Source organism: Melospiza melodia, chromosome 29, assembly GCF_035770615.1.
Source record: "Melospiza melodia melodia isolate bMelMel2 chromosome 29, bMelMel2.pri, whole genome shotgun sequence".
Lineage (NCBI taxonomy): Eukaryota > Metazoa > Chordata > Aves > Passeriformes > Passerellidae > Melospiza > Melospiza melodia.
Genome location: NC_086222.1, coordinates 939,723 through 963,280, shown reverse-complemented (window position 1 = coordinate 963,280; position 23,558 = coordinate 939,723). Strand labels below are relative to the sequence as shown.

At 51.0% G+C, this 23,558-nt stretch overlaps 1 protein-coding gene across 4 annotated transcripts in view; it reads left to right on the top strand.

Moving 5' to 3' along the window:
* SIK3 (SIK family kinase 3) overlaps window positions 1-23,558 on the top strand; it is a 69,501-nt gene that overhangs the window by 26,220 nt on the left and 19,723 nt on the right. For all 4 annotated transcript variants that reach the window (XM_063178531.1, XM_063178533.1, XM_063178532.1 and 1 more), the window contains exons 2-9: window positions 9,462-9,578; window positions 10,784-10,847; window positions 16,358-16,519; window positions 21,486-21,610; window positions 21,858-21,981; window positions 22,691-22,809; window positions 23,149-23,259; window positions 23,395-23,538. In XM_063178531.1, the coding sequence (XP_063034601.1) occupies window positions 9,537-9,578; window positions 10,784-10,847; window positions 16,358-16,519; window positions 21,486-21,610; window positions 21,858-21,981; window positions 22,691-22,809; window positions 23,149-23,259; window positions 23,395-23,538 (891 nt within the window). In that variant the 5' untranslated portion in view covers window positions 9,462-9,536. The remainder of the gene's footprint in view (window positions 1-9,461; window positions 9,579-10,783; window positions 10,848-16,357; window positions 16,520-21,485; window positions 21,611-21,857; window positions 21,982-22,690; window positions 22,810-23,148; window positions 23,260-23,394; window positions 23,539-23,558) is intronic.

Here is a 23,558-nt window from a genome sequence, read left to right as displayed (position 1 = left end):
AGCCTCAGGAAATCCACTGGAAGCCGGTGCAAAGGCTCCGCGTGGCTCTGGCAGCTTCTCCCAGGCAGCCAGCAGCAGGATGAGAGGATGGGATAGCCCCGAGCTGTGCCAGGGAGGCTCAGGTTGGACATCAGCAGGGATTTCTTCACAGGAGGGGTTGTTCAACACTGGAAGGGGCTGCCCATGGAGGTTTGGAGTGCCCATCCCTGGAGATGTCCAAGGAATGCCTGGATGTGGTGCTCTGGGCTGGATGGCAAGGTGGGGATTCGATGCTCCTGGAGGTCTTTCCCAGCCCAGATGGCTCTGTGACTGTGCTGCACGTCCTGCGGCAGTGCCAGGTGTTTTCCCAGGATGCAGTTTACAGCAGGAGCATTTCTGTGGTGCGCAGCCAAGGGCGCTCCTGCTGCGTGTGTTGGTTTTGTCATTTAAAAATAGCCATTTTCTGTCATTACAAAGTAGCTGCTCTTAACTTGTGCTGCACCAGTGCTAGGTGCTCCATATGGGTTAGGCAGGAGGGAGGTGAGGTGTTCCCTCTCCTCTCAGGGGACCTCTCAGTCCAAGTGGTGTTCTTTGCAGGATAAGCATTGCTTAAAAAATCCAAACCCTAACGTACAGTGTGTTCTCAACACGTCACTTCATGCACACCAGCTTCTAAATTTCCTTATTTCTGAGCTTTTTTATTTTATAATCCAGTAATTCAAAGCTGCCTCTGACTGCACACTCTGTACCTGAAATGCACTATTTTTCCCTGTCGCTTGCATTTTTAGGTCACGACTGAATTAGAGCAAAATGGCAATCCCAGGAACTTTGTATAACACTTTCAAAACCTGCTTGCTGTAATATCCTGGCAGCTTCTTAAAGACTTGTCTTGATGTTTGAGCCAGGCCTTTCCCACGAAACCTGGCAGGTGTCTCCGTGTCTCGTGGTCCCTCTGCTCTCAGGGACAGTCCCCACTGGGGCTCAGTTCCACAGCAGCATTCCTGATGCATCTCCTGCTGTTGCAGCTTTCTTCCTGCATGCAAATACATTTCCAAAACTCTGCTGCTAAGCAACTCTCTCCAAGGCTGGAGAGTAAGGCATGAGGAGCCACTGAGGGAGCTGGGGGGCTCAGCCTGGAGAGAAGGAGGTGCAAAGGGGACCCTCTCATTCTGTATAAACTCCTGACAGGCATCAGAAGGGGCTGCGCAGGAGGAGGTGGAATCCCTGGAGGTGTCCAAGGAAGGGCTGAACATGACACACAGTGCTCTGGGCTGGGGACAAGGTGGGAATTGGGCACAGGTTGGATTCAATGATCTCAGAGGGCTTTTCCAACTTCAGTGATTCTGGGATTCTTTAAATGCTTCAGTGGCAATCTCAGGAGAGGTTTGGAGGCAGAATCCCGCACAGAGGTCCATTGCAGTGTTCAGCTGACATCTCCTGAGATAATACTGACAGATGGGTATTCAAGGTGTTGGTAAACTGAACTGGATTTGTTTCCATGGGAGGTGTAGGCTGCAGTGCTGAATTGAGGGGACAGCAATAAGGCAAATGGTTTGAACGGGTGACCTGGACTGGAAGGGGACCAAGGTGGGCAATGTCCTCCCAGAATTTGATTCACCTCTTGGCTTTGCTTGCCTGCAGGTGGCTGGGAGGCCGAGCTGGAGCTCAAGCAGGAGTGCAGTCAGGCCTGAGCAGAACTGCAGTGCTCCCATCTGCTGTCACAGGGGCTGGAGCTGAGCCTCCCTGGACAAACAGCCAGGCTTACGTGACCGGGCTCTGCTTTTTCACATCACATTTGTTAGTTAACCAGTTTGCATCGATTTAAATGCACCTCCATGAGCTTCTGCACCACTTTAAGTGCATTCAAAAACCGGTTTTAATTATCAAGTGCAGTCTTTGTGTAGTAAGTGCCAAGAGTGCTTTTAATTTGCGTGGAAGCCATGGAGGTAGTGCTGCAGACTGTCAGCAGATCGTGGGGCTGCGCCACAGCCGTGTTCAGGCTCAGCCTTCGTTCCTTCTGCTCAGCAGTGTCCTGCTGCATCCCACTAGAATTCCTGCTGATGCCACAGGCAGGAGCTTTTACAGCCTGCCTTTTACCTCAGCCTCTTTTCCTTTGGCTTAAGCTGATTTTTAGTACTTGTTCTTAGATATTGTGCTTTTATGGTCCAGGTGTGGAGGAGTTTGATGAACTGACCTCCCAGGCACGCAGCTCTTGGTGCCTGATCTCTGAGGATGGACGTGTGGACATGTTTCAGGTAGCAGCACTCACTGTAGGCTGCCATTTGTCTGTGTGGTTTGCTCTCTTCCCTCACCAGGATAAATAATTTTCCATACCACCTCTAATTCACGTTCTGACTCCTGTGAAGTTCTCAGCCTTGCATCTGGGAAGCATTACAGGAATTTTTACAAGGCTTCTGAACTAAAAACAAATTACTGGCATAAATGTCAGCCGAAGCTGTTGGGGCTGGAGGGGTTTTCTGCTGTAACAGAGTGAGAAATGAAAAGCCAGGGAGGTCAGTGGGAATGCAGACAGGGCACGGTGTGAAGCTGTGCAATCCAGCAGACAGGAGTGGTGTGGCTATCCGTGCTGTGTTTGAGGTGGTTAGGTGTGGCTACCTGCAGTCTGCTCTGCTGAGACTTGCTCTGCCTTCGGCTCAATCCCACGGAGGCTCTTGGAGGAGAAAAAGGCAGCACTGGCAGGGCCAGGAGATTCAGTGTCTGACCAGAACTTTAAAAAGCTTTGAAATCTTGTCATTAAGAAGGATAAGGGCTAGAAGTAGATGTGGTGTAGCTTAAGGGATTCCTGTCCTTAAGCTGTGCATGGCTGACCTCCTTGGTCGCTGCTTGGTCCTCTGAGTGCTGCTCTGCCTGAAGCCCAGGGAACTCGCTGAGCAGCCATCGGGTTTTGTGGGGATATGTGCTAATTCCATGCAGCCTGGATAGGCTCTTCCCAGCCCCGTGTGGAGTGCTGTGGCCTGTCCCTGTGCTCGGCCTCTTCCCAGGTGTGTGTTTGCAGCCCCAGGTGATGATTCATGGCGCTCGCCCTCGCGGCACCTCCCGTTTGCAGCAGCGGGAGGTTCTTGTGCACCAGGATGGTTTGTTTATCTAATTGGCATCTCCAGCTCCCTTCCCCGTGCCTTTCTCTGCAATCCCAAAGCCCTTGATGCTGTTCAGCATGCTCTGATGTAGTGTGTGTCAGCCAGGGCAGGTAACTCCGAGTCTCTGTTGTTTCCCGCTGTTGCCCCAGGTGATGAAATAATGAGGAGAAGCTCTCCAGGAGGGTTTGGGACCTGGCATCCAGGTGAGTGTGACAAGTAGAGCTCTAGCAATGTGACCAGGCTTTCTCGTGGCTGGCAGGACGTTATTTACACAGCTATGCTGTGGCTGAACATGACAGAATTTACCTGTCAGCCCTTGAGCTCCCAGAGTGGGAAAGAGTTTGCATTTGGGATTAAATCAGCACTGAGGCTGTGAAGCAGCAAGTGTCAGGTGGGGAGCACTTACCTCTCGGACCTTTTTGATGGCTTCTGTTGGAAAAGAGAAGCTGCAGCTGCTGGCACGGGGTTAATCCAGGACTGGGAAAGGAGGAATGCAGCAGGGATAAAGGCTGGGATCCTTGGGGGTGCTCTGGGTGAGCTTCCTGTCCTGTGACATTTGTAAGCTGCCCTGAAATGATGAGATTTCCTTACCTGGGTGTAGCTGGTTCTCTGAGCTGCCGATGTGAATGTGGGGTTTGTGCTTTGGCCACTGAAATCCCAGCTGTGCTCCCTCTGGGACAGGGAAAGGTCACGGCAGAGCACGGCGCTCACACAAGCCGGGTATTAACACTGCAGCCGGCCAAGAGGATTTGGATGTATTGACTTTTCTCGTAACACCATCAGTATTTTCTTCACCTTGTGCAAGACACAAGCCCCTGCATTGATTGTGCAGAGGGATGTGGACAAGGTGAGAACTTCCTTCCTGAGCAAATGCAGCTTCTCTGAGCACATCTTCGTCCACAGTTTCCTGCTTTCAGTTGCTGCCAATATTTGCATTTGTGCCACCTCCAAAAGCCACTGATGTTGCTGCAGACTGGCCTAGTTTTATTTGCTGTATCACTTTGACTTAGGTAGGTTCTGTGTTGGTTAATTCTGAGGAGGACATGCCCCTGTGTTACCCGTGAGCTTGCCAAGAGAAGTCCGGGAATCAGCAGTGTCAGTGCTTCCCTTTTGTCGAGCGCTTTCCTATGACTAAAAACTGTACAAATTGCCTGTTTGCATGGAGAGAACTGGCTTTTGGTGACCCCAAACCCACCAGCAGGCTTGTGCTGACAGCTTGCCTCAGAAACATGTGCCTGTGCCATGGGAGTGTCCGTGCGGGAGCGCGGCGATGTGTGCAGTGACACCCACCCAGCAGAGGAGGACACGACCTGCATAGCCTGGAGTTGACGCTGTGTTTTTGTGTTTTTATCACAGCCCTGTGTCCATATGCCACTTGACTGCCTCTGTGTGTGTCTCATACACATATCCTCAGAGTGCTTCCTTAGCCCTCTGTTTTCCCCCTTCTCTGTCATAATTCTGGTCTCTGCTGCTGGAGTTCTCCCGTTCAGCTCTGGTATCTGCTTACAGGAGTGATTTTTACCCCTCCAGCAGCTGCTTAATCCAAACAGGCCGTGTTCCCGAGCTTCCCAAGTGCTTGTGGCAGGCAGGAGCAGCTGGAAGAGCTGTTCCCTGCCAGCCCCTCTGACAGCTCACGTTGTCAGCCCAGGAGGGTTGCGGTGGACAGGGACGAGGGGGCTCCTTTGCAAATGCAGGAGGAATTTGGGAGGATGAGCCTGCCCCAGGTTTATTGGTGTGTTCCAGAGACCCTCTCTAGTGACAGTTCTCAGTGTGACTGCAGTCTGCCACGTGCCCTCGGGGTGACACAGGAGCCGAGCTGCAGGGACACCTCCATCCATGGCAGAGGACAGCCTGGGACTGTTTACTGAGCCCTTTCCAGGAGGAATCTGGAGCAGGAGGACTCCCCAGGACAGTTCTAGGAAATGTCTTGCTCCCAAATAAACATGTTGGTTTTCTCAATGCAGTCGCTTTGCCGGTGCCATCTGTTGGCTCCCTTTCCATGGAGGAGATCCGTGCTGATTTACAGGAATGCCGCTGCCATAATTACACTTTTACAGTGAGCACTGATCACACTGAGCACATGGGCTGCTTTTGGAAGAAGTGGGAGTTTCTCATTTTCACTCAGGCCACTGCAGAAACAACTGAACTAAAAGGGAAAGGGTGATTTCTTTATGGAACGATCGCTCATGCAAGAAATTTTATTTATCATTGGATTATAATTAGATCCAAGCAGACGCATGGCATGAAGGAGCAGATTTTAGCCCAGGCCAGGGTCTCTGGCTTGTTCCTTTGTTCCCAGCACAGAAATAAAAGGAAGCAGCGTCCCATGGCTCCTTTCCACTGAAAACAGACCGTGCTTCCACCTCTTTCTCCCCCAGAGCCTTTCCAGGCAGCTGGAGCAGCGCAGGGCACGGTGGCTGTCCTCTCCCTGCCCATCCGCCTGGGCACCCAGCAGTTCCTTTCCCTTCCTGTTGGCAGGGCCCTGTGCATTCAAGGAAGTCTGTCTGGATTGTTATCCACCCTCAGCTGAGAAACAAGATGTCCATAGAAGTTTTAACTCCTGCAAGTTGATATTCTCCCCTCTCCTGTTCCAAGCCTTGTGCCTTGTTTCAGAGCCCCTCACCTTGGCATACTGAGCTCTGCTGGCTGCCAGGTTTGAGAACCTGGTATCTCAGAGCAAAGTAGGAATTTATAATGTTGTTTACGGTACACTTTGGGAACTTCAGGAGAATCCTGTGAGTTTGAGAGCAAGAATTGTCCGGGCTTTGTGTGCTGGGCTGAAGGAAGTGGTCAGAGCTCAGGGCAGAGGGGCAGCCTGGGCTCCTCCCCACACCTCTGAGCATTCTGGGGTGACTGAAGCCGCCTTGCCTTGCCTGACATGTGCCTTCCATCCCTCCTGACTTCCCATGGGATGCAGTGGGATGTGCTGGTACAGGGATATCTGGGTGCTCCCTTTTGGCCCCCAGGGTTTCAGTACCCCTCCTTCCATTTCCCTGCTTTCATGTGGTTGGAATTTCCAACCTTCCACTCCTCCCCACAGGGCTCTGCCTGGCTGTGCATCCACCCAGCACAGCTTTGGGATCACAGGAGTTACAGAGCAGTGTTCAGCTGAGCACCAGGAGGAGAAAAATCTGGAAAAGCAGTGAACAAGCCACCTGCAACCTGCAGCTGTCACTTTGAACACCTTGCCTGCTCTCCACCAATTGTTTTTAGCTACTTGTCATTTCTCCCAAGTAACAATTCCTTCCCAAATTACTAGTGCAAGTTTTACTTGGATGCAAGAAGGAATAAATGAACTGTTTACAAGTGGCGGGAACATTTTGTTAATTGGTAGCAGCATGCATGCTCCAGGCTTGGCATTTATCCTCCTGCCTGTAAGCTTCATTAACTTCTGATAAAAGAATAGTTAATTTCTCAGACTCCTTTTTTAGAGTATTGCATTGTTTGAGAATTTGGATCATGGTTGTCTTCCACTTCTACTTGTGCCTGAATTTTTGCTTTAGTTAATGATGTTTAGTCTTCCTCTTTATTTTATGTGGTGTTTGTAAGCATGAGGAAATGCACTCGATTTTGGGGTTTATTATAACTTAAACTGATTCTTTTTGCATAAATAATTATAAATATATACATATATTTGGAGACAGGGCAGTTATTGCCCTGACAAGGATGTTATCATAAAATATGAAGATTAGTTTTCATGTGCTTTAGATTTTTCCCTTAAAGATCCTAAAGATCCTTTTGTTTGGCTGTTTTTCTCCAGTTTATAATCTCCAATAAATAAGTAAATAATAAAATAAAGGGCTGAATTCATTGTGGCCATCCCTTGAGCTTTAGATGGAGTCAGTGTGGCTGGTGCAGCACAAGGACCTCAGCCAGTCCCTTTTCTGTTGAAATCCCAAATCATCTCTTGAGGGAAGGGAGTATATCAGCCAGCTAGGAGATGCAGGAATGGAGAAACCAACCTGATCTGTTCTGGAAAACCTTTACAGCAGTCCTGCCCTCTGGAAAATCAGTGATTCTCCAAAAGGACCCAAAGAGCAGAGCTCTGGAACAGACCAGCTGCAGCTCCCCTGCTGCAGAGCCTGGGGTGGAACATCAGCCCCCTGAAATCCTGAATTCCCTGCGTGTCCCTGCTGCCCAGAGCACAGGGGATTTCCTCCTTCCACCCTTGCAGGGTCCCGAGGAAGCTCTGCATTTCCTGAAACCGGAGCACGAGGTGCTTTCCCCAGGATTTTTCAGGAGGCTTTTGCCTTTCATGTTGCATCGGTTGCTGGAGGCATTTGTGTGGAATGAAAACATTTGGAAGAAACCCCTTCAGGTCTCTCTGCGTAACTGCTGAGGGTGGGTTTGGGTTTGGGGCTGAGCTCCTTCTCAAGAAGAACATCTCCTGAGTGCTGCAGGTCTGGCTTTGCTCCCCATCCAGCTGTTGTGTGTCTTGTGGGTGTGGAGTTTCACTCACCATGTGGAAATCCCGCAGCGTCACAGGGAGATGGGGAGGTGGCAGCCTGGTGCTCCCTGCCCCGGGTTATCAGGGAAAGCCAGAGGAATTCAGTTCTGTTGTGTCTGGCCCTACTGACCAAGCTGGGTGCAATCAGATGCTCTGCATACCCTGAACTTGGCCGAGAGTGTCAGCTCGAGCCATATAATTAAGCTGGGAAATGAGAGTTCCTTAGAGCAAATATAGAGCTAGGAATGAGTAAGGAGCTCAGGAATACTCCAGATCTGTGGATTTTCATTTACGTCTTTGGGCCTGAAAATGACTCATGTCTCTGGGTAGACATCTTGGCTTCGCTCTCGGAGGAAGCGTCGCTTAGCTTTTATGTGTATTTATGCTCCAGCTTTACAAAAGCCCGTTCTTGCAGGAAAACCTTGGGTGAAAAGCATGTGGAGAGCGTTCCCCAATCCCCCCTGGCTCCCTGTACATGCCCAGCCCTCTCCTGAGCGCCGTGCCCGGATCCCTGCGGCGTGGGTCCGCGCTGGGCTGCTCCTGTGGCTCTGCCCCGTTAACCGCAGCCCCGGTGCCTGGCAGCCCCTGCTGCCGTTTCACCTCGTGCCTGGGCTCCAGCCCCTCCTGCCAGCAGCTCCCAGCGCCGGGTGCCAGACCTGGCTGCCGTTCAGCTCCCGCTCCTGCTGGAGGAAGCATGCTCAGTGACTTGGAAGGCTGGAAGCGTTCCTGCGCTCTGAATTAAAGGTTTCAAATGAAAGAAACAGCTTATTGTGCTTGGGTGCCTTCTCGGGATTCTGCTGGGTTCTGCTCACATGCGGGGCGGTTATTGCTCTGGCAGGGATTTGATCATAAAATATGGGGCTTAATTTTCATGTGCTTCAGATTGTTCCCTCAAAGAAAGATTCCCTTAAAGGATCTGAAGCTGCTTTTGTGTGGTTGTGTGCGTGCCTGTGAGAGCATCCCTTAGCCCTGCCCTTGGGCTGGCACTAGGACAGGGACATGTGTTTGGGTCGTGTGCCCTGTGGGTTTGTGCCCGTGGTCCTGGCACGCTGCCGTGCACAGGGCACTTGTCCTTGTCCCCACTGAGCTCTGGGGTCTGGACAAGCCAGGCATTTCTGTGTCAGACCTTTCTGGCCATGCATCCTCAGCGGTTTTCGCAGCAGTGCTGCTTTGCATGCCCTTCCCCAGGCCTTTGCATGATCCTGCAGCCTTCCTGGGCAGGCCTTGTGTAAATTAGGCTCTCCAGCAAAGCAACCAGGAGATCTGTAGAGGCAGTTCTTTTCCCAGGGAGAGCCCTCTCCGAGTGAGAAAACCTGCTGGGGGATGGGAACTCATCCCACAAATCCCCAGGCTGGAGCTGCTCGCTCAAAGGGGTGTTTCGTGGTGGGGAGGAGGACACTAAAGGCTGAAATTTGATTTAGAAGCAGCAGGGCAGATGTTCTTCTGCCAGGCAGAGCAGCTTTTTCTCTCAGCTGTTTTCTCCATCAAGGTTTCACTCTGCCTTTTCTCTCCTGTTCATCCTGGCATTCCAGAAAAGGTTCCCATCCCTGCTCGCTGTGTGTGGATGAAGCAGGGGTGCCCAGTGGACTTGAGGACAGGTGGTTCTTTGCACAGAAGTGTCTCCACGTTTGGAGTCTGGTGGCTCTACCGTCCATGCCCAAAGGAGCTGGGAGCTGCCAGCGCCAGGGAGGTGGAGGGAAAATCTTGGAGACTAGAGAGCAGCTGACTGGAAGCACTTAGACTTGTTTAAACTCCATTAGTGTAGCGTTACAGAGCACTTCTGGCTTAAAACAGACAAATAAACACCTCAATTGTTAGAAGCCTGACACTGCCCCCCATTGCCATCCCTGCTGGGGTTTATCAGCCCTGGTGCAGGGAGCTGCTGTGTGGGTAATGCAGCTGGGTCAGTAACTTCTCTTCTGTTTCCTCTCTGCCAGGTTGCAATAAAGATCATTGATAAGACTCAGCTGGATGAAGAGAACCTGAAGAAGATATTTAGAGAAGTCCAGATCATGAAGATGCTTTGCCACCCACATATCATCAGGTTGTACCAGGTAGGAGCATTGTGCCATGGAGCTCCCATCCCTTGACTCCACATGTCAGCATTTCCTCCAGAGCTATCTCTCCATTCCTTGCACTGGAACTGGGAAAGCCCCTGATGTTTAAAGGTCTCCAAGTGCTCTGACTGGAGGGGCAGGGGGAAAGTGTAGCTGATCCTTCTCTCTCTGGCCATCATGCTTCCGCTGTGGGCTGGCCTCCTGCCACTTGTTTATGGCCATTGTGTGCTTCTCAGTTTCCCAGTTGAAACCGGATGCAGGTTCCCCTTCTGCCATTAAGGGAGGGAGTAAATCTCACCCAGGAGCAGGACTGGGCTCTCCTCTCCTGCCCAGCTCCCTGTGGCCCCCAGGCCCTGCTGGTCTGCTCAGCCCTTTCCTGGAAGGGGATCAATACTGGCAGCAGACCTGCTTTTCCATATTGTTTGCAGACATTTTTTCCAGCTTGTTTGACTTTTTTTTGTCTGCTAACAAAACCCCCAGAGGCAGAAGCCACGTGGTCTGCCCTTTACACAGGTAGCTGGTTGTACCCCTCTGTGAGGAGGGTGCAGCAGAGTGGTGGGAGCAGAGGAATAAAGGACTCTGTTTCCCATCTGTTCTTGAGAAATATGAACATTTATTTGGACTCCAAAGAGTTAAAACTGAGTGGAAGTGACAGAGGTTAATGTTTAGCTGCTTTGGCCAAACCATGTGTGAGATGCTTACAGGGACTGTGGCACTTTCAAGGTACCCAGGGAGTGTTTCTTTGCACACTTACTCCTTAAACCTTTCTTTTGAGCCAAAAAACCTCTTTAAACCTGTTTCATTCCATCTAAAGCTTTTGATGTGGTACTGAGGAGGTGACACTTGTGGCTTGGCTTTGTTTAGGGCAGGAGAAGAGCAGGGTGGGGAAGTCTCCCAGGCTGCTGGAGCAGGACAAGACCTGGGAGCAAATGCTAATGGGAGGGGAAACAGAGCAGGAGGAGGAAGGTGCAGGTGAAGTGTAATGTGTGGTTACAGATTTAGGGTTTGAAACTTGCTGTTTCATCCTTACTGTCCCCATTCCTGTCACCCCTGCACGTGGCTCTGGGGAGCACGGCAAGGTTATAGCTGGGATTTGATGAAAGCAGTTCCCTGTGTTACAGGGGAATAAAGGTGGTTTCAGGGCTGTTTCTCCTTGCACTCAGCAGTCTCCTTATGTGTCACTGCCGTGTCCTTGTGTGCAGGTTATGGAGACGGAGCGGATGATTTATCTGGTGACAGAGTATGCCAGTGGAGGGGAAATATTTGGTAAGTACATTTATTGCATTCTTTAATCAGATAATGCACTTGGTCAACTACAGTAAACCGAAAATAGCCACCACACTCTTGTTTCAGCCGAGAGGTGCCCTTCAGCCTGCAAACTTTCCATTGACAAGAGGAGTAAAGGAATAAATGAGACCAACTCAATGGAAAAATAGCCCCCATAACCTCTGCTTCTTCTTTGGGTTTCATTGACAGGTGATGCTGCTCCTCTTTCGCGCTCACTTTGGGATTAAAGATGTTGGAAATAGTCATGCACTTGGATTTTAGTGTTGCTGAGTGCTTTGCTTCCCAGCAAGTTATATGAACCTTGTTGATGATAGTAGAACTGTTAGGATGTGTCAGTAGCTTTCAAAGAAACAGGCAGTCCTGCAGTTCTGAAGGGTTTTGTGCTCAAAACCATGTCCTGTCTTTTCTTTTTGATATCTGATGTTATCTTAGCCAGCATTGGTTACATTCCTTCCAAGCACCGTTGACCCAGAGAGTTTTGGCTGAGTGTTCTTGACCACAGGAGCAGTTCCTGAAAGGGAAAAAAGCATCTGTGCAGCACGACTGAAAGAGCTGTGGGCTGATTGATTCATTTGTTTGGTGTACAATAGCAAAACTTATAGAAACAGGAATTTACTTATACACTGGAATTTTGTACTGGGTGACAGAGTCAGGATTTTGCAACATTGGTCTGTACTGGCTTTGCCAATATGAGCCTCCAAAAGGGGGGAAAATCCTGTGCGCCTGAATTAGCTTCAGTCAAGGAAGTGAGGACAGTCACACGTGGCCTGTCAGCTCCTGGGAGCACTCCCCCTGTCCTCGTCAGCCGCTGCAGAAGATTCACTTTTGATTTTACTTCTCATTTCTCTGGAGGAGAAGCTGAGTTGTAGTAAAAGACGAAGCCTTTAGTGAAGCAAGGGAAGCCCCAAATTAAGGAAACTAAAAGCTGAAAAGTGCTGGTTTGCAGCCATACAAACTGCCACCAGTTCCTCAGTCCCTCTGTAGATGGTTGCCATGGCTTCCTGTCAATATTGTCCATGTCCCTTGGATTTCTCCTGAGAAGGTGACAGCCGAAGGGGAAGCGAGTGACAGCTGATGTTTGGGAAGTGTGGATTGCCTGGTGAAAAACTGACTTGCTGAGCCTTCCAGTTGTTTATTCAAATATGAATCATGGTGCTGGACACACTCAGCAGTTCCAAAGGCTTGTGAAATTCACCTTCCCATGCACAGCAAAATCACCTGGAGTTGGCTTGGGTGTGTATCACCACAGAAAAGTATAAATCTCTTTTTACTTTTTCTCCCTCTTCTGTTGAATTTGGCAGGGATGGGCTCATCTTTTTTTAAATCCAGAGCTATGTGCAAGCTCACATACAAACTTGGAATGAATTCTTTGGTTACAAAAATAGCCTTCTGCGTGAGTCGAAGTGAAAACCTAATTGCTTTCTGAAAGATTTTCTGCTGTAGTAAATTCAGCTCATTAGCATGGCTAATTTCCATGTTGCTGCCCAGCATTTTATCCTCACTGATAGCTGGGAGCAGCCAGCTCTGTAATAGCGTGAGGCATCTCCAGACCCATGGCAGGAGGTGGTGCCTCTCTCCCCAGTTTTGAGGATTTTTGGGCACTGCCCTCAGTGCAAGAGCAGAGAGGGGAAAGCTCAAGCCTCAGCTTTTTGTGTTCAGAGTTTCCTGAGGAGCCATGAAGACTTTGTTCTGCCAGCGGAAGCAATTTGCAGGGAGGAAGCAGGAGCCCATTCTGGGGAGGTTTCCTTGCAGTCCCTGCAGCTCCAGCGCTGAAGGGTCTCACGTCTGTGTGTGCTGGAGACAGAGTGGATGGCAGCGTGGGCAGCTGGGCTCTCCTCCTGGGTAAAACCTCACCGGCACCTCCTCTGAGTGCCTGTCCCTGCTGGGGCAGCTGGGCTTGGTGGCAGTGGCTGGGTGAGCCGCAGGGATGGTGTGTGAGGTGTGTGTGGGCAGTGCAGCCCTGGCACCGCGCCTCTCACTGGGCACTGGGGCTGCTCTGTGAAATGGCCTGTGCTGAGACTCTTCAATCTTCTTCTGGGTCATGTCTGAGCACCTGCATGATGTAGGCATTAAAATGTAGGGCTGGAGGTAAGGGGGCTGACAGCTGTGGTGTTCTGGGTGCCAAATGCCATGGGGCATTTGAGTGCAGCCCCATAGAACCAGAGTTGCAGCATTGTGCTGTTGTGCTATTATAAACTGTAGGTTTTTGTAAGGAATACATCTTAAATTGCTTCTCTGATGCTTTCAGAACTTCCCAAGGCTTAAAGCTGTCAGTGTTTCCCAGGCAGTGCCAGAGGTCAGAGCTTTCAGCTGTGAGAGCGATGGTTTCTGTAAATGGCTGCAGTCAGTCAGTCAGTCAGTCAGTCAGTCCTGGCCGTGTGTCTGGCCTGTCCCTGCCCTGGGAGCTCCACAGGGATCCCAGCTCAGCACCTGGAGGGCTGCACCACCTGTTTATCCCAAGTTCCAGTAAAGGGCTGAGCACGGCCAGGCTGTGCCGTAAGAGTCTTTGATTCATCTCTTACTGGAAATGTTTGATAATTCACTTTGTTTGCGTAGCAGGGACCAGGGACAGGCCTTGGGTTTGCTGTGGGCTCCAGCAGCCAAATGTAAATTGTTATTTTTGTCCCTGTCCGTGTTTTGCGTGTGGTTGGGTCGCTGGTTTGACATTATGAAGAAATGAATGTCTCCTTTTAAACATAGGGTGGTCTCTATTCCAGGTCCCTCGAGTGTCCTTTTTGAGGTCAGATGGAATATAGTCTAAAACTCTGGTTTGCTTTCAGCTGTTTACTATGAAAACTGTAAATAATCTGCAGTCCTCACTGACGGTATATGAGTTCTTGGTTGATTATCAAAAAAAATCACAGGAAATTTAGAAAATTATCATCTGGTTGATGTGGTTCCCACGTCTGCCCTGTCTCCCCACCGCCCGCCCGCTTGTCCTGAGCACTGTGAGCCTGAACTGGGCAGACACATTAAACAATGTTGTGGTGCCTGTCTCTAGAAGGTCAGACTGCTTCTGACATCACAAGGTCACCAAATTCACTGGAAATGTGACTTAATCCCCCACACAGAGGAGATGTGAAGCTTCATCAGCGTTTGTTTTCCAGACAGAAGGCAGCTTAAAAGCACGAGGCGTCTGTCCAGAGGCGGGGAGTGGAAACTTGTGTGTCAGTGCTCTCTGAACCAAAGGTGATTTTTCCCCAGTGTAGGATTGGATTGTTTTTTAACACAGAGCAGCGTCAGGTGCCTCCTGTAAGCAGGGAGAGCAGTGACTGATGTGTGTAGGGGTTGTGCAATGCAATGATGCATTCCTTCCCCTCTGGAAGACACCCAGAGCAGCATCACTGTGCATGAGCCCAGCCGGGCTCTGGGTGCTCTGACACACTCAGAGCAGGGTGCTGGCTCCCAGCTCAGCGCTCAGGTCAGCTCTGTAACCTCCCCTGCATGGGAGGTTTGTGCAGACTAAGCTCTCAATGGTTAATTTTGGCATACAGTTGCCCTTGGTGGTATGTGAAGTATTCTGTAGCCTCATTGTTTCTGTCCTTCCTCTGGAGCTGGTGCAGAAATGTCAGTGGGCTCGGAGCGCGGTGCCTACGTGCAGAGCCTGGGCCTCTGCTCCCAGTTCTTCAGCAAAAGGGAAATTTCACGCCTAACCTGAAAAGGGCTTTTTGCAGCCTAAGCAGGGCTGGCTGGGCACAGGGGCAGCGGAGTTTTCTGGGTCAGAGGCGTGGGGCAGGGGGTGCCCCAAGTGCCAGCACTGAGCACGGTGTCACCGGCTGTGCCAGGACCAGTGAACTTGGTTTGGGCAGATATCCACTTAGGAAAGCCTTACAGAAAGACACCTGCTGTAGTAGCTGCGTTTGCTTTCTTGCCTGCAGAATTGCTAAAATAATTTGGAAATTGTGCTGTTTCAAGGGCGCTTGCTGCATGGACAGGCTCCAAATCCCAGTGGAGCAGAAGGTGTGAATGACCTTGTTTAGGAGCTGAGCTATTACCTGTTGATCAGTGGCTTAAATTGGAGCAGCCCTTGCTGTGCTCTGCTGTCAGTCTCCTTAGAGTCACAAATTTATGACCACGCAAATGCCTTAATGAAATACGACGGGGCAATTTGAGATGGTGACTTTGCTTTGCCCAGCGAGCGAGCTGAGGATCAGATTGGACTTGGGGATGGTTTTCCTTCTCCAGCCCTGGTTCACATTTGCTTACAGAATAAGTTTATCCGATGAACAAGAGTTAATTGACAAGTTCTTTGAAAAACACCTCGAGTCTGTTGCACAATGTGAGTGGGCAAAGGCAGAAGTAGGTTGCTGTGCAGTCAGGAGCAGCCCAACTGCTTTGATGGATCTTGGTAATTAGTATTTACTGCGAGTCAATTATGTCGCAGGTATTTTAATGAATGGGTGACTGGGGAAAAACACAACCACCCGATGAGAAACCTGCACAAGCGTTTTATTGTTTTTATTTTCAAGAACAGATATCTGTATTGAGCCCCCAGTTTAATGGAGTTTAGGGAGGGATGTGAATCATTTTAACCTAATTTTGGCCAGAGATGTCTTGAGGCCAACCTGATGGCCTGACCAAGGAGTTACAACCTCCTGAGGTTACCTCCTTCTTTCTCTGCCTTTTCTCCTGCCTGTCCATCCCTACTCCTGGGACAGTGACAAGTGGCTTCTGTGAGCCTGGTGCTTCCAGGTTTTAAGTGGACTGAACTTCAGCTGGGTCTCTGCTGTGTGCCTGCCTTTGTGATCTCTTGGAGAGGCTTTTCCTGTCCGTGTGTGCAGTGCTGGCTTCCAAGGAAAGCCCAGCTGGCAACAAACACTACCTTTGAGTGAGAGTACAGGCTTTCAGCAAAATGTTTGGGAGTGCTCAGGTTTCCGCAGTGGAGGCCAGCTCCATTTTTATAATGAAATGCTTTCTTGGATTTCGCAAGGGTGTTGTTGCATCGATGCGCAGAGAGGGAGGATGTTCAGTCCCTCCTGCAGCTGCTGGGAGCTGTGCTGGCTGGAGAGCTGAGGTGAGCAGCTGCTTGTGGCTGTGGCTACCTGGGAGCTGGCTGGTTCCAGCAGGAGTTAGACCTAAGAGACATTTCCTGTGTAAAAGCAGGGGGAAGGAAGGATGCATGTGGCCAGGAAGCTGCACCTCTGAGGTGATGTGCTACCAGGCTGGGGTCTGAATGAGGGCAAAGGCTGGAAAAGCTTCATTTTTATTTTGATGTAGAAAAAAAGATTTAAAAACCTTTGTCCTTGTGTACAAAACAGTTCTGATTTTCCAGGCATCCCCTCAGCTGTCCTGTGTATAACATAAATTTCAAAGCCAGCCCAGGTGAGGACCGGTGGGCAGTGCTGTGCCCATCCCTGCTTGTGCCTCCTCCATGTGTGCTGCTGGAGCTGGGAACCACGCTGTGCCCACGTTGCTCCCACCTCCCCAGCTCTCTCCACGAGCAGGATTTGCCCCTGTGTCCATAACCCTGTGTTCTCCTCACCCCACAGATCACCTCGTGGCCCACGGGCGCATGGCCGAGAAGGAAGCCCGCAGAAAGTTCAAGCAGATCGTGGCCGCTGTCAACTTCTGTCACTGTCGTAACATAGTCCACAGGGATCTGAAGGCAGAAAATCTCCTCCTGGATGCAAACCTGAACATCAAAATAGCAGGTGAGCTAAGCTGAGCGGTGTGGGAGGAAGGCAGCTGCTTTCAGGAGTTAATAAATGTAGGCACTGGCTGCTTCCAGGTATTCAGGGAGAAGGAAACATGGTGCAGCTAAAGGAAGCTTTGGATTTCTGTGTGGCCTGCTGCCCAGAGCTGGGACTGCCAGGTTGTAGCCAGGAGATTTATACCTCCCTTCGAGTAGTGCAAACTAAAAGAAGAAGGAAAAAGGCAGGTTTGGCTCCCCAGGCTGCAGACACTGCAGCGTTCACTCCTCTGGGTGATGGCTGAGGCAATGTCACAAAACTGACCTTGTTCTGAGTCCTGCTGCTGGTTCAGGGCTTCTCCAGAGCAGGTCAGGCTAGGTGAGAGAGCAGGAATGGCAAAGCAGGGATGACGGGGTGGATGGGGGAGCAGTGAAGGGGAAGCTGTGCTCCTGGAATCGTTCTCAATGTGCTGTGACAGAGCCAGAGTGGCCTCAGTGCTTTGGGGCTTTATTCCCTGCAGGGAGAGAAGCTGAAGCAGCTGAGCGCTCAGGCCCTCACTGCCTGCTCCTGGGTTTTGCAGGGATTTTTTTGTCATTAACTGCCCTTATAGAGAGCTTCTTCCCTGGGCATTTCTGTCCTGAGCTAACACAGCTGCATGTCTGTGACCCTCTGAGCATGAGACTGAGCCTTGGCCCATCTCTGGGGGGCACTGACTAGGCGTGACTTTACTGGGCTTGGTGGGATTATGACCAATTGAACCAGTGAGATTTAACACTTAAGAGTTGGACTCAATCCTCGTGGGTCCTTTCCAACTCAGAATATTCTGTGATCCTGCCTGGTCATCTCATTTCACAGGCTTTGGAAGTGGTAGATCTTGTACTCAGCATTTCATTCTCCCAGAGCCTAGAGCACAGCTGAGCACCTTTAGAAAGCACTTGGTTGCTCCCTCTCCCAGCAGACTTCCTGGGTGAGATTGTTGTCTTTAGCAAGGGTTTGTAACTTGATTTTTTTTTTTTTTAAGTGCTGAGGGCTACAAAACTTCAGTCTGAGCAATGTTACTTCTGGGAGGTGGGAAATACTCCTCTGTCTAGATAGCATCTTGCAGAAAGGAAACAGTCTAGCTCATTGTTGCTGTTCTCTCCGTGTACCATCCTGAGGTGTTAGATTAGAGCTCAGCACTTGGTCTGTGGTAAAATCATCAGCAATTTCTTATGCTTCCCTCACACTCCATCTGTGGGGAGGGAGTGGGGAAGGAATCATGGACTTCCATGTGGTGCTTAACAGTGTGAAGCACGTCCTCCTTGGCACAGGGTCGATAACCTGCTCCTCGCTGTTCTGGGAGCAGCAGATAAGTGACAGAGGCATGGCTGGTGAGCAGGAGTGCAGCTCCTTGGAGGAGTGCCGGGGCTATGGAGCTGGGGAGAGCTGCTGAGGAGGTCTCTGAGCAGCACTTTCTGGTGTTCATGCAAAGGCTGCACTAATGGTTTGAGGCCATCTTGTGTTCATGGGGAAAATCCGCTCTGTGTGCAGGGGGAGGGTGCCTGGCAAACGGTGAGAAGTTAAAAACTAACCCAGGTGGAAACTGGAATTCAGCTGGATTTGCTGGAGAAATGTCCACATGAGCAGGCTGAGAAGCTCTGGAAATTGTGGAAACCATTTTTTATCTGAGGGAGTTGGAAACTATTTTCCTTCCAAATCTGTGCTCCCAGAGTGACTCCAGGAGATAGTCCCCACCCTGGTGGTGGCAGTGTTTGCCTTGGCAGGAAGATGCTGTAGTGCTTTGAAAAGTAGCCTGGAAAAGCTGATTTATGGTATAGGATTTTCCAAGTATTAAGTTTTCTCCCTATAACTCATCAATTACAATTTGACACCAGTTCTTCCATTGTTTCAAGAGAAAAAAAAAATAAAGTGATAGCAAGAGATCTGCTTCACAGCAGACCTCCCAGGAGAAATGCTACAGAAATGCACACACCAGTTACACTGGTGGAGAACCAGCTGAACCTTCACTTATTGGGCCAAACCCATTAACTGTGTCTAACTCAAACTTTGGAGCCTTTCAGACTCTGATCAGGGCAGATTTTCTGGCACTTTCTGCCTGACATCCATTTGCAGCTTTACCTCCCTTGCCTGGCATTCGGCAGGGGCCAGCTCCCAGGGTGGGCACTCTTTGGGCTGGGTTTTTATTGATTGATTGATTGACTGATTGATTGCTGCCTCGCTATTTTTCCGTAAACAGCGAGATCCCAACGCCATGACCCTCGCTCTCATTTTTCCCATGGATGCTTTTTCTCCAGTGTACCTTCTCAGAGGCTGAGTCAGTAGCTGCTGGCACTGTGCTCCCTGTGCTCCCAGCCCGAGAGTTCAGCCAGGAGTTGATGATTGCTAAACAGCCCGGCCTTGCCGGGGATGGTTTCGGAGAGGAATCTCATCTATGCATCGCTTTGCATTCATCTGCAGGAGTCAGCTGCTCCTTCCCCTCCTGAGGCTCAAATCCCTCTTGGGCAGAGACTGAAGCCACTCCCTGAGCTCAGCTCTAAGGAAGCCTGAGGGACTGGACCCAGTGTTTTGTAGCAGGGATGTTTGTTTTAAATATTTTCCCTGTATCACCTCATTGTGACTCACCTTGCTGCTCAAAAATGCCTCTTTCCCTCTGCATCCGTTTGTGGAATGCGACCTGATTGCTCCCTGAGGATTTGGATTTATGCATCTTCTTGGCCATAGATTTTAAGAAAGTTTATTTAGGTTGTAATTTGTGTTTTTGTTTGGTTTAGATTTTGTGCTTAGTTGCTCCGGGGTTTTCAAGTCCTCCCGTGAACTTTCTTTGGGTTTTTAAAGCCCTGCTGTTTTCCCCAGCCTTGACCCCAGTCCCGCAGTGCAGGTGGGATCTGGAAGCAGTTTCCAGCCTGGCAGCAGTGTCCCTGTGCAGGATCTGCTGGCTCCAGCTCCCTGCAGAGCCCAGCAGCCTGCCTGGCTGCCCTGAGCCCAGGAGGGCTGGGCACAGCAGCTGCCCTGCCCAGGGAGAGGTTTCACCCTGAGCCAGGGCAGCTCTGACACCCGCTGGCCCCATTCCCTAAGGACAGACTCTGCATTCCCCTGCTCCCCAGCTCCCCTCCCTGTCCCAAAGAGCTGTGAATCCCTGCATGGATTTCAGCACCACGGGGAAGGGGTGAGGTTTCCCAGCTGACCAATCTGCAGGAGGCAGAGGAGGGTGCAGGAGGCAGCTGTTGCGTGTCTGTTCCGAGGCTGCGGTGCTGCCAGCTGGCATGGCACAGCCCTGGAATGGCACGGACCTGGAATGGCACAGCCCTGGAATGGCACAGCCCTGCCCCTGCTGCTGGCACTCGCCGTGACCCCTGCAGCAGAGTGGGGAGCACCTCAGGCTCTCACCTGAGCAGGGCTGGAGCTGCTCCTGGCTGTGCGCTGCTTGGAAAATGCAGGTGGTTCCCCAAGGCCCACTGGTGTGCTTGCAAAGACAAATAAAAGTAACTAATCTAGGATAACTTGCTCAATATATGGGAAGTGCCAAAATTCCACAGTCGTAAGGAGTTTATGTCTGAACCTGATACAAATGCTGTGTGTTGGGAAATACATCCAGTGCTGCAGCGTTTATTGCTGGCTCCAGTGGCCGTAACTCAGGCACTTGTTACACATCCTGCCTTGAACGTGAGACAGCAGCTCAAAGGCTTGAGAGGTGGAAAAGACAATTGTGCAGCTGTGTGCTATTTCCCTGGAATTGTCCTCCAAAGGCTGACTGCAGCTTTAGATGGCTTCACTGCCAGCAGTAAAAACCCAACGGGCGTGTAAGTGCCTTGTTTTGATTCCACAGCACCTTTAAAGAACATTTACCATCTCTGCCCTGTTCGGAGCTGGGCTTGGAGCAGCCTGGTGTGTAATCCAGGTGTTTCCACAGGAGCAGCTGCGTTAGGTACTCTCCACGTGCATAAATCATCTCCACAGTGAGAATTTACTCCCTGCAGAGGGACAGGGAGAAGGAATTTGGCTGTGTCCCGCTGGAGCTGAGCTGGCAGGAGCGGTGCCAGGTGGGCTGCTGGGTTCTGCAGACACTGTGCAAAGGAGGAGAGGAGTCACCTGAAATTAGGTCATGGAAAATCCTGTAAGGAGAACAGCAAGAGGGAGCACGGACTCAGCAGTTAGTGCATTCTGGGGAGTGCTGGTGGGATTTGCCTGCCTCTGGCACAGAGCTGTTGGCATCATTGCTGATCCTCACTTGGAATTCCGTGTGGAACTGGTAGTTAATTGGTAACTAGCTGGTAATATTGGATAATCTTAAACGTGTTAGAGAAAACATGTGGACATCTCAGAACTCCTCTCTGTGACTGTGACTGCTTCAATTCAATTAAGAAAAAAAGGAAGGAAACTTCTTTTTTTTAACAAGAACCAGCTCCCTTCTCTTGGATCCAGACTGGTTTCCTTGCCCTTTGCAGTGCAGGTCCCAACTGTGAGCCAGGGGGGCGCAGATTAATTAACAGAGAATGCCATTAGTGCCCACATAAGCTGATGGTTGGCTGCCTGCGAGGTGAAGACCTTTCTCTTTCAGGATTTGTTATTTGCTCCTGGTGAAGGATTTGACTGTTGGTGGAGCTGCCCACCATAACCCTGTAGTGCTTTCTGGAAAAATCAGAATTCCCATTCTTTTTCCCTTTGCACTCTGTCCTTGCTGGCACTGCCCAGAGCTCAGGTCACCAGGAAGGTTTGGAGTCACCACCCTGGAGATGTCCAGGGAAAGATTGAACATGGTACTCAGTGCTCTGGGCTGGTGACAAGGTGGGGATCAGGCACAGGTTGGACTCAATGACCCTGGAGGCTTTTCTAACCTCAGTGATTCCATTTCCAGTGTCTGTGTACCAGTTACCCATTACAGGATGGTACGTGACCTTCCCAGACTCAGCAAGTCACTGAAATACCATTTGTTCAGGACAGTTGGAGTGAATCACATTCCTCTCATCGGTTCTCTTTGTTCTTTCAGATTTTGGGTTCAGCAACATCTTCACCCCTGGCCAGCTCCTTAAAACCTGGTGTGGGAGTCCTCCCTATGCTGCTCCAGAGCTCTTTGAAGGCAAAGAGTACGATGGGCCAAAGGTTGATATTTGGGTATGTGAGGAGCCTCTTTCTCTCTGACTTTGATCTGATTTTTGCTGTGTTTGTTTGGCTTTGCTTCCTGAGCGCTTGGAGAAAAGCCCTGACACAGCAAAAAGCGTTTTCCAAAGGAACGTTTCCAGAGCTGCGTTCTGGCTACTCCATCCTGTATTTTCCCCGTGGGGAGGTGCCAGAGGCATGCCTTGCCCAGGGATGGGTTCTGGTTGGGTTTGGCGCTGCTGACGGGGTTTGTTTGGTGCAGAGCCTCGGCGTGGTGCTGTACGTGCTGGTGTGCGGGGCGCTGCCCTTCGACGGGAGCACGCTGCAGAACCTGCGCGCGCGGGTGCTCAGCGGCAAGTTCCGCATCCCCTTCTTCATGTCCACAGGTAAGGAAGGGGCTTGTCACTGCACCTCCCTCACCTTCAGCTTCTACTGCATTGTGGGGCATGAGATCCCAGCAACAGCCCCGTCAGAGATGGGCGTCTGTGTCCTGCTGCTGTGAAAGCACTTTGATAATAAATCTGGGGTGTGAAAAGTGTGATTAATTTTCATTTAAATTCAGCTTAACAAAGAGTCACGTGGAGGTGCTTGGTTGCCTGCTGTCAGGTTAAGGAACAATTTTGTGTGGAGTTTCTCAGCTGAAGACTTCCTTGCTTGCTGTCTTATCTGGGGAAGAGGTTGTCTCCATGCAGAAAATTCTGCTAAAATATGGAGCTTTCAAAGCCAACTTAAATTCCAGCCTAGACAGGAGAGCCTCAGCAGTCCCTCTTGGTGACAGCACAGGTGTAATATGATGGCACAGCTGTGCAGTGGAGAACATTCCAAGGGTCCTTTGCTCTCAGCCTCCAAAAGCCACTCACATCAGGATGGGGGGGACAGGGTGACAGGGCTCTGTGTAGCCAGGGTGGCTTCCCTCCTTCCTGGCACAGGGGAGACAATGTCTGCAGCAGTGAGGCACGCTGGGGACCAGCAGGTGTGAAGTGCAAGGAGAAGCAGTATTTCTGTGAGGTGACTCCCCAGAGGGGAGCATGGACAGGGAGCACTGCAGCAGCCATGTCCCTCCCCACGACTGACCCAGCCTCTCTTCCCTGGCAGAGTGTGAACACCTGATCCGCCACATGCTGGTGCTGGACCCGAGCAAGAGGCTCTCCATGGAGCAGATCTGCAAACACAAGTGGATGAAGCTGGGGGAGGCTGATGCAGAGTTTGACAGGGTGAGCAGCAGCGAGCAGGGTCTGCTCAGTGACTCAAACGGGCTTTGGGCACGTGGTGCTGCAGTGTTGGTTCTGTTCTTTGGGAACACTCATTCCCAGGCATGGCCTTTCCCTTTTCTCTGTCTCCTGGCCTTGCTTTCCACATCACTCCTTATCTATGTACATTTTTTATCTTCCCCCGTGGCGCTGGGAGCTTGGGGCAGAGGATTTCGGATCGGTTGCCATCAGACCTCACGCCAGCTGCAGCCAGAGCCCGGTGCTTGGGCTCTTGGGAGTGCTGTGACTCATCAGTGTGCCTTTGGGAATGTCAGCTCTGACTGTGTGCCTGTGCCCTCACAGCTGATAGCAGAGTGTCAGCACCTGAAGACCGAGAGGCAGCTGGAGCCGCTGAACGAGGACGTGCTGCTGGCCATGGCGGACATGGGGCTGGACAAGGAGCGCACGGTGCAGGTGAGGCCTGGCGCGTCCTGCCTGCTCCTCTTGCTGAGCAGTGCCTGTGTTTGGTGGCAGCTGAGCAGCCCCACACAGTGTGAAATGTACTTTGTCCCTGCCCGAGAGGGCTGACCGCTGCGCTGTGCCTTGCAGTCGCTGCGAGCCGACGCGTACGATCACTACAGCGCGATCTACAGCCTGCTCTGCGACCGCCTCAAGCGGCACAAGAACCTGCGCATCGCGCCCTCGCCCAGCATCCCCCGCACCATCACCTTCCCCACCTCGGCCAGCATCCAGGTGCCTCCCCTCTGCCGGGG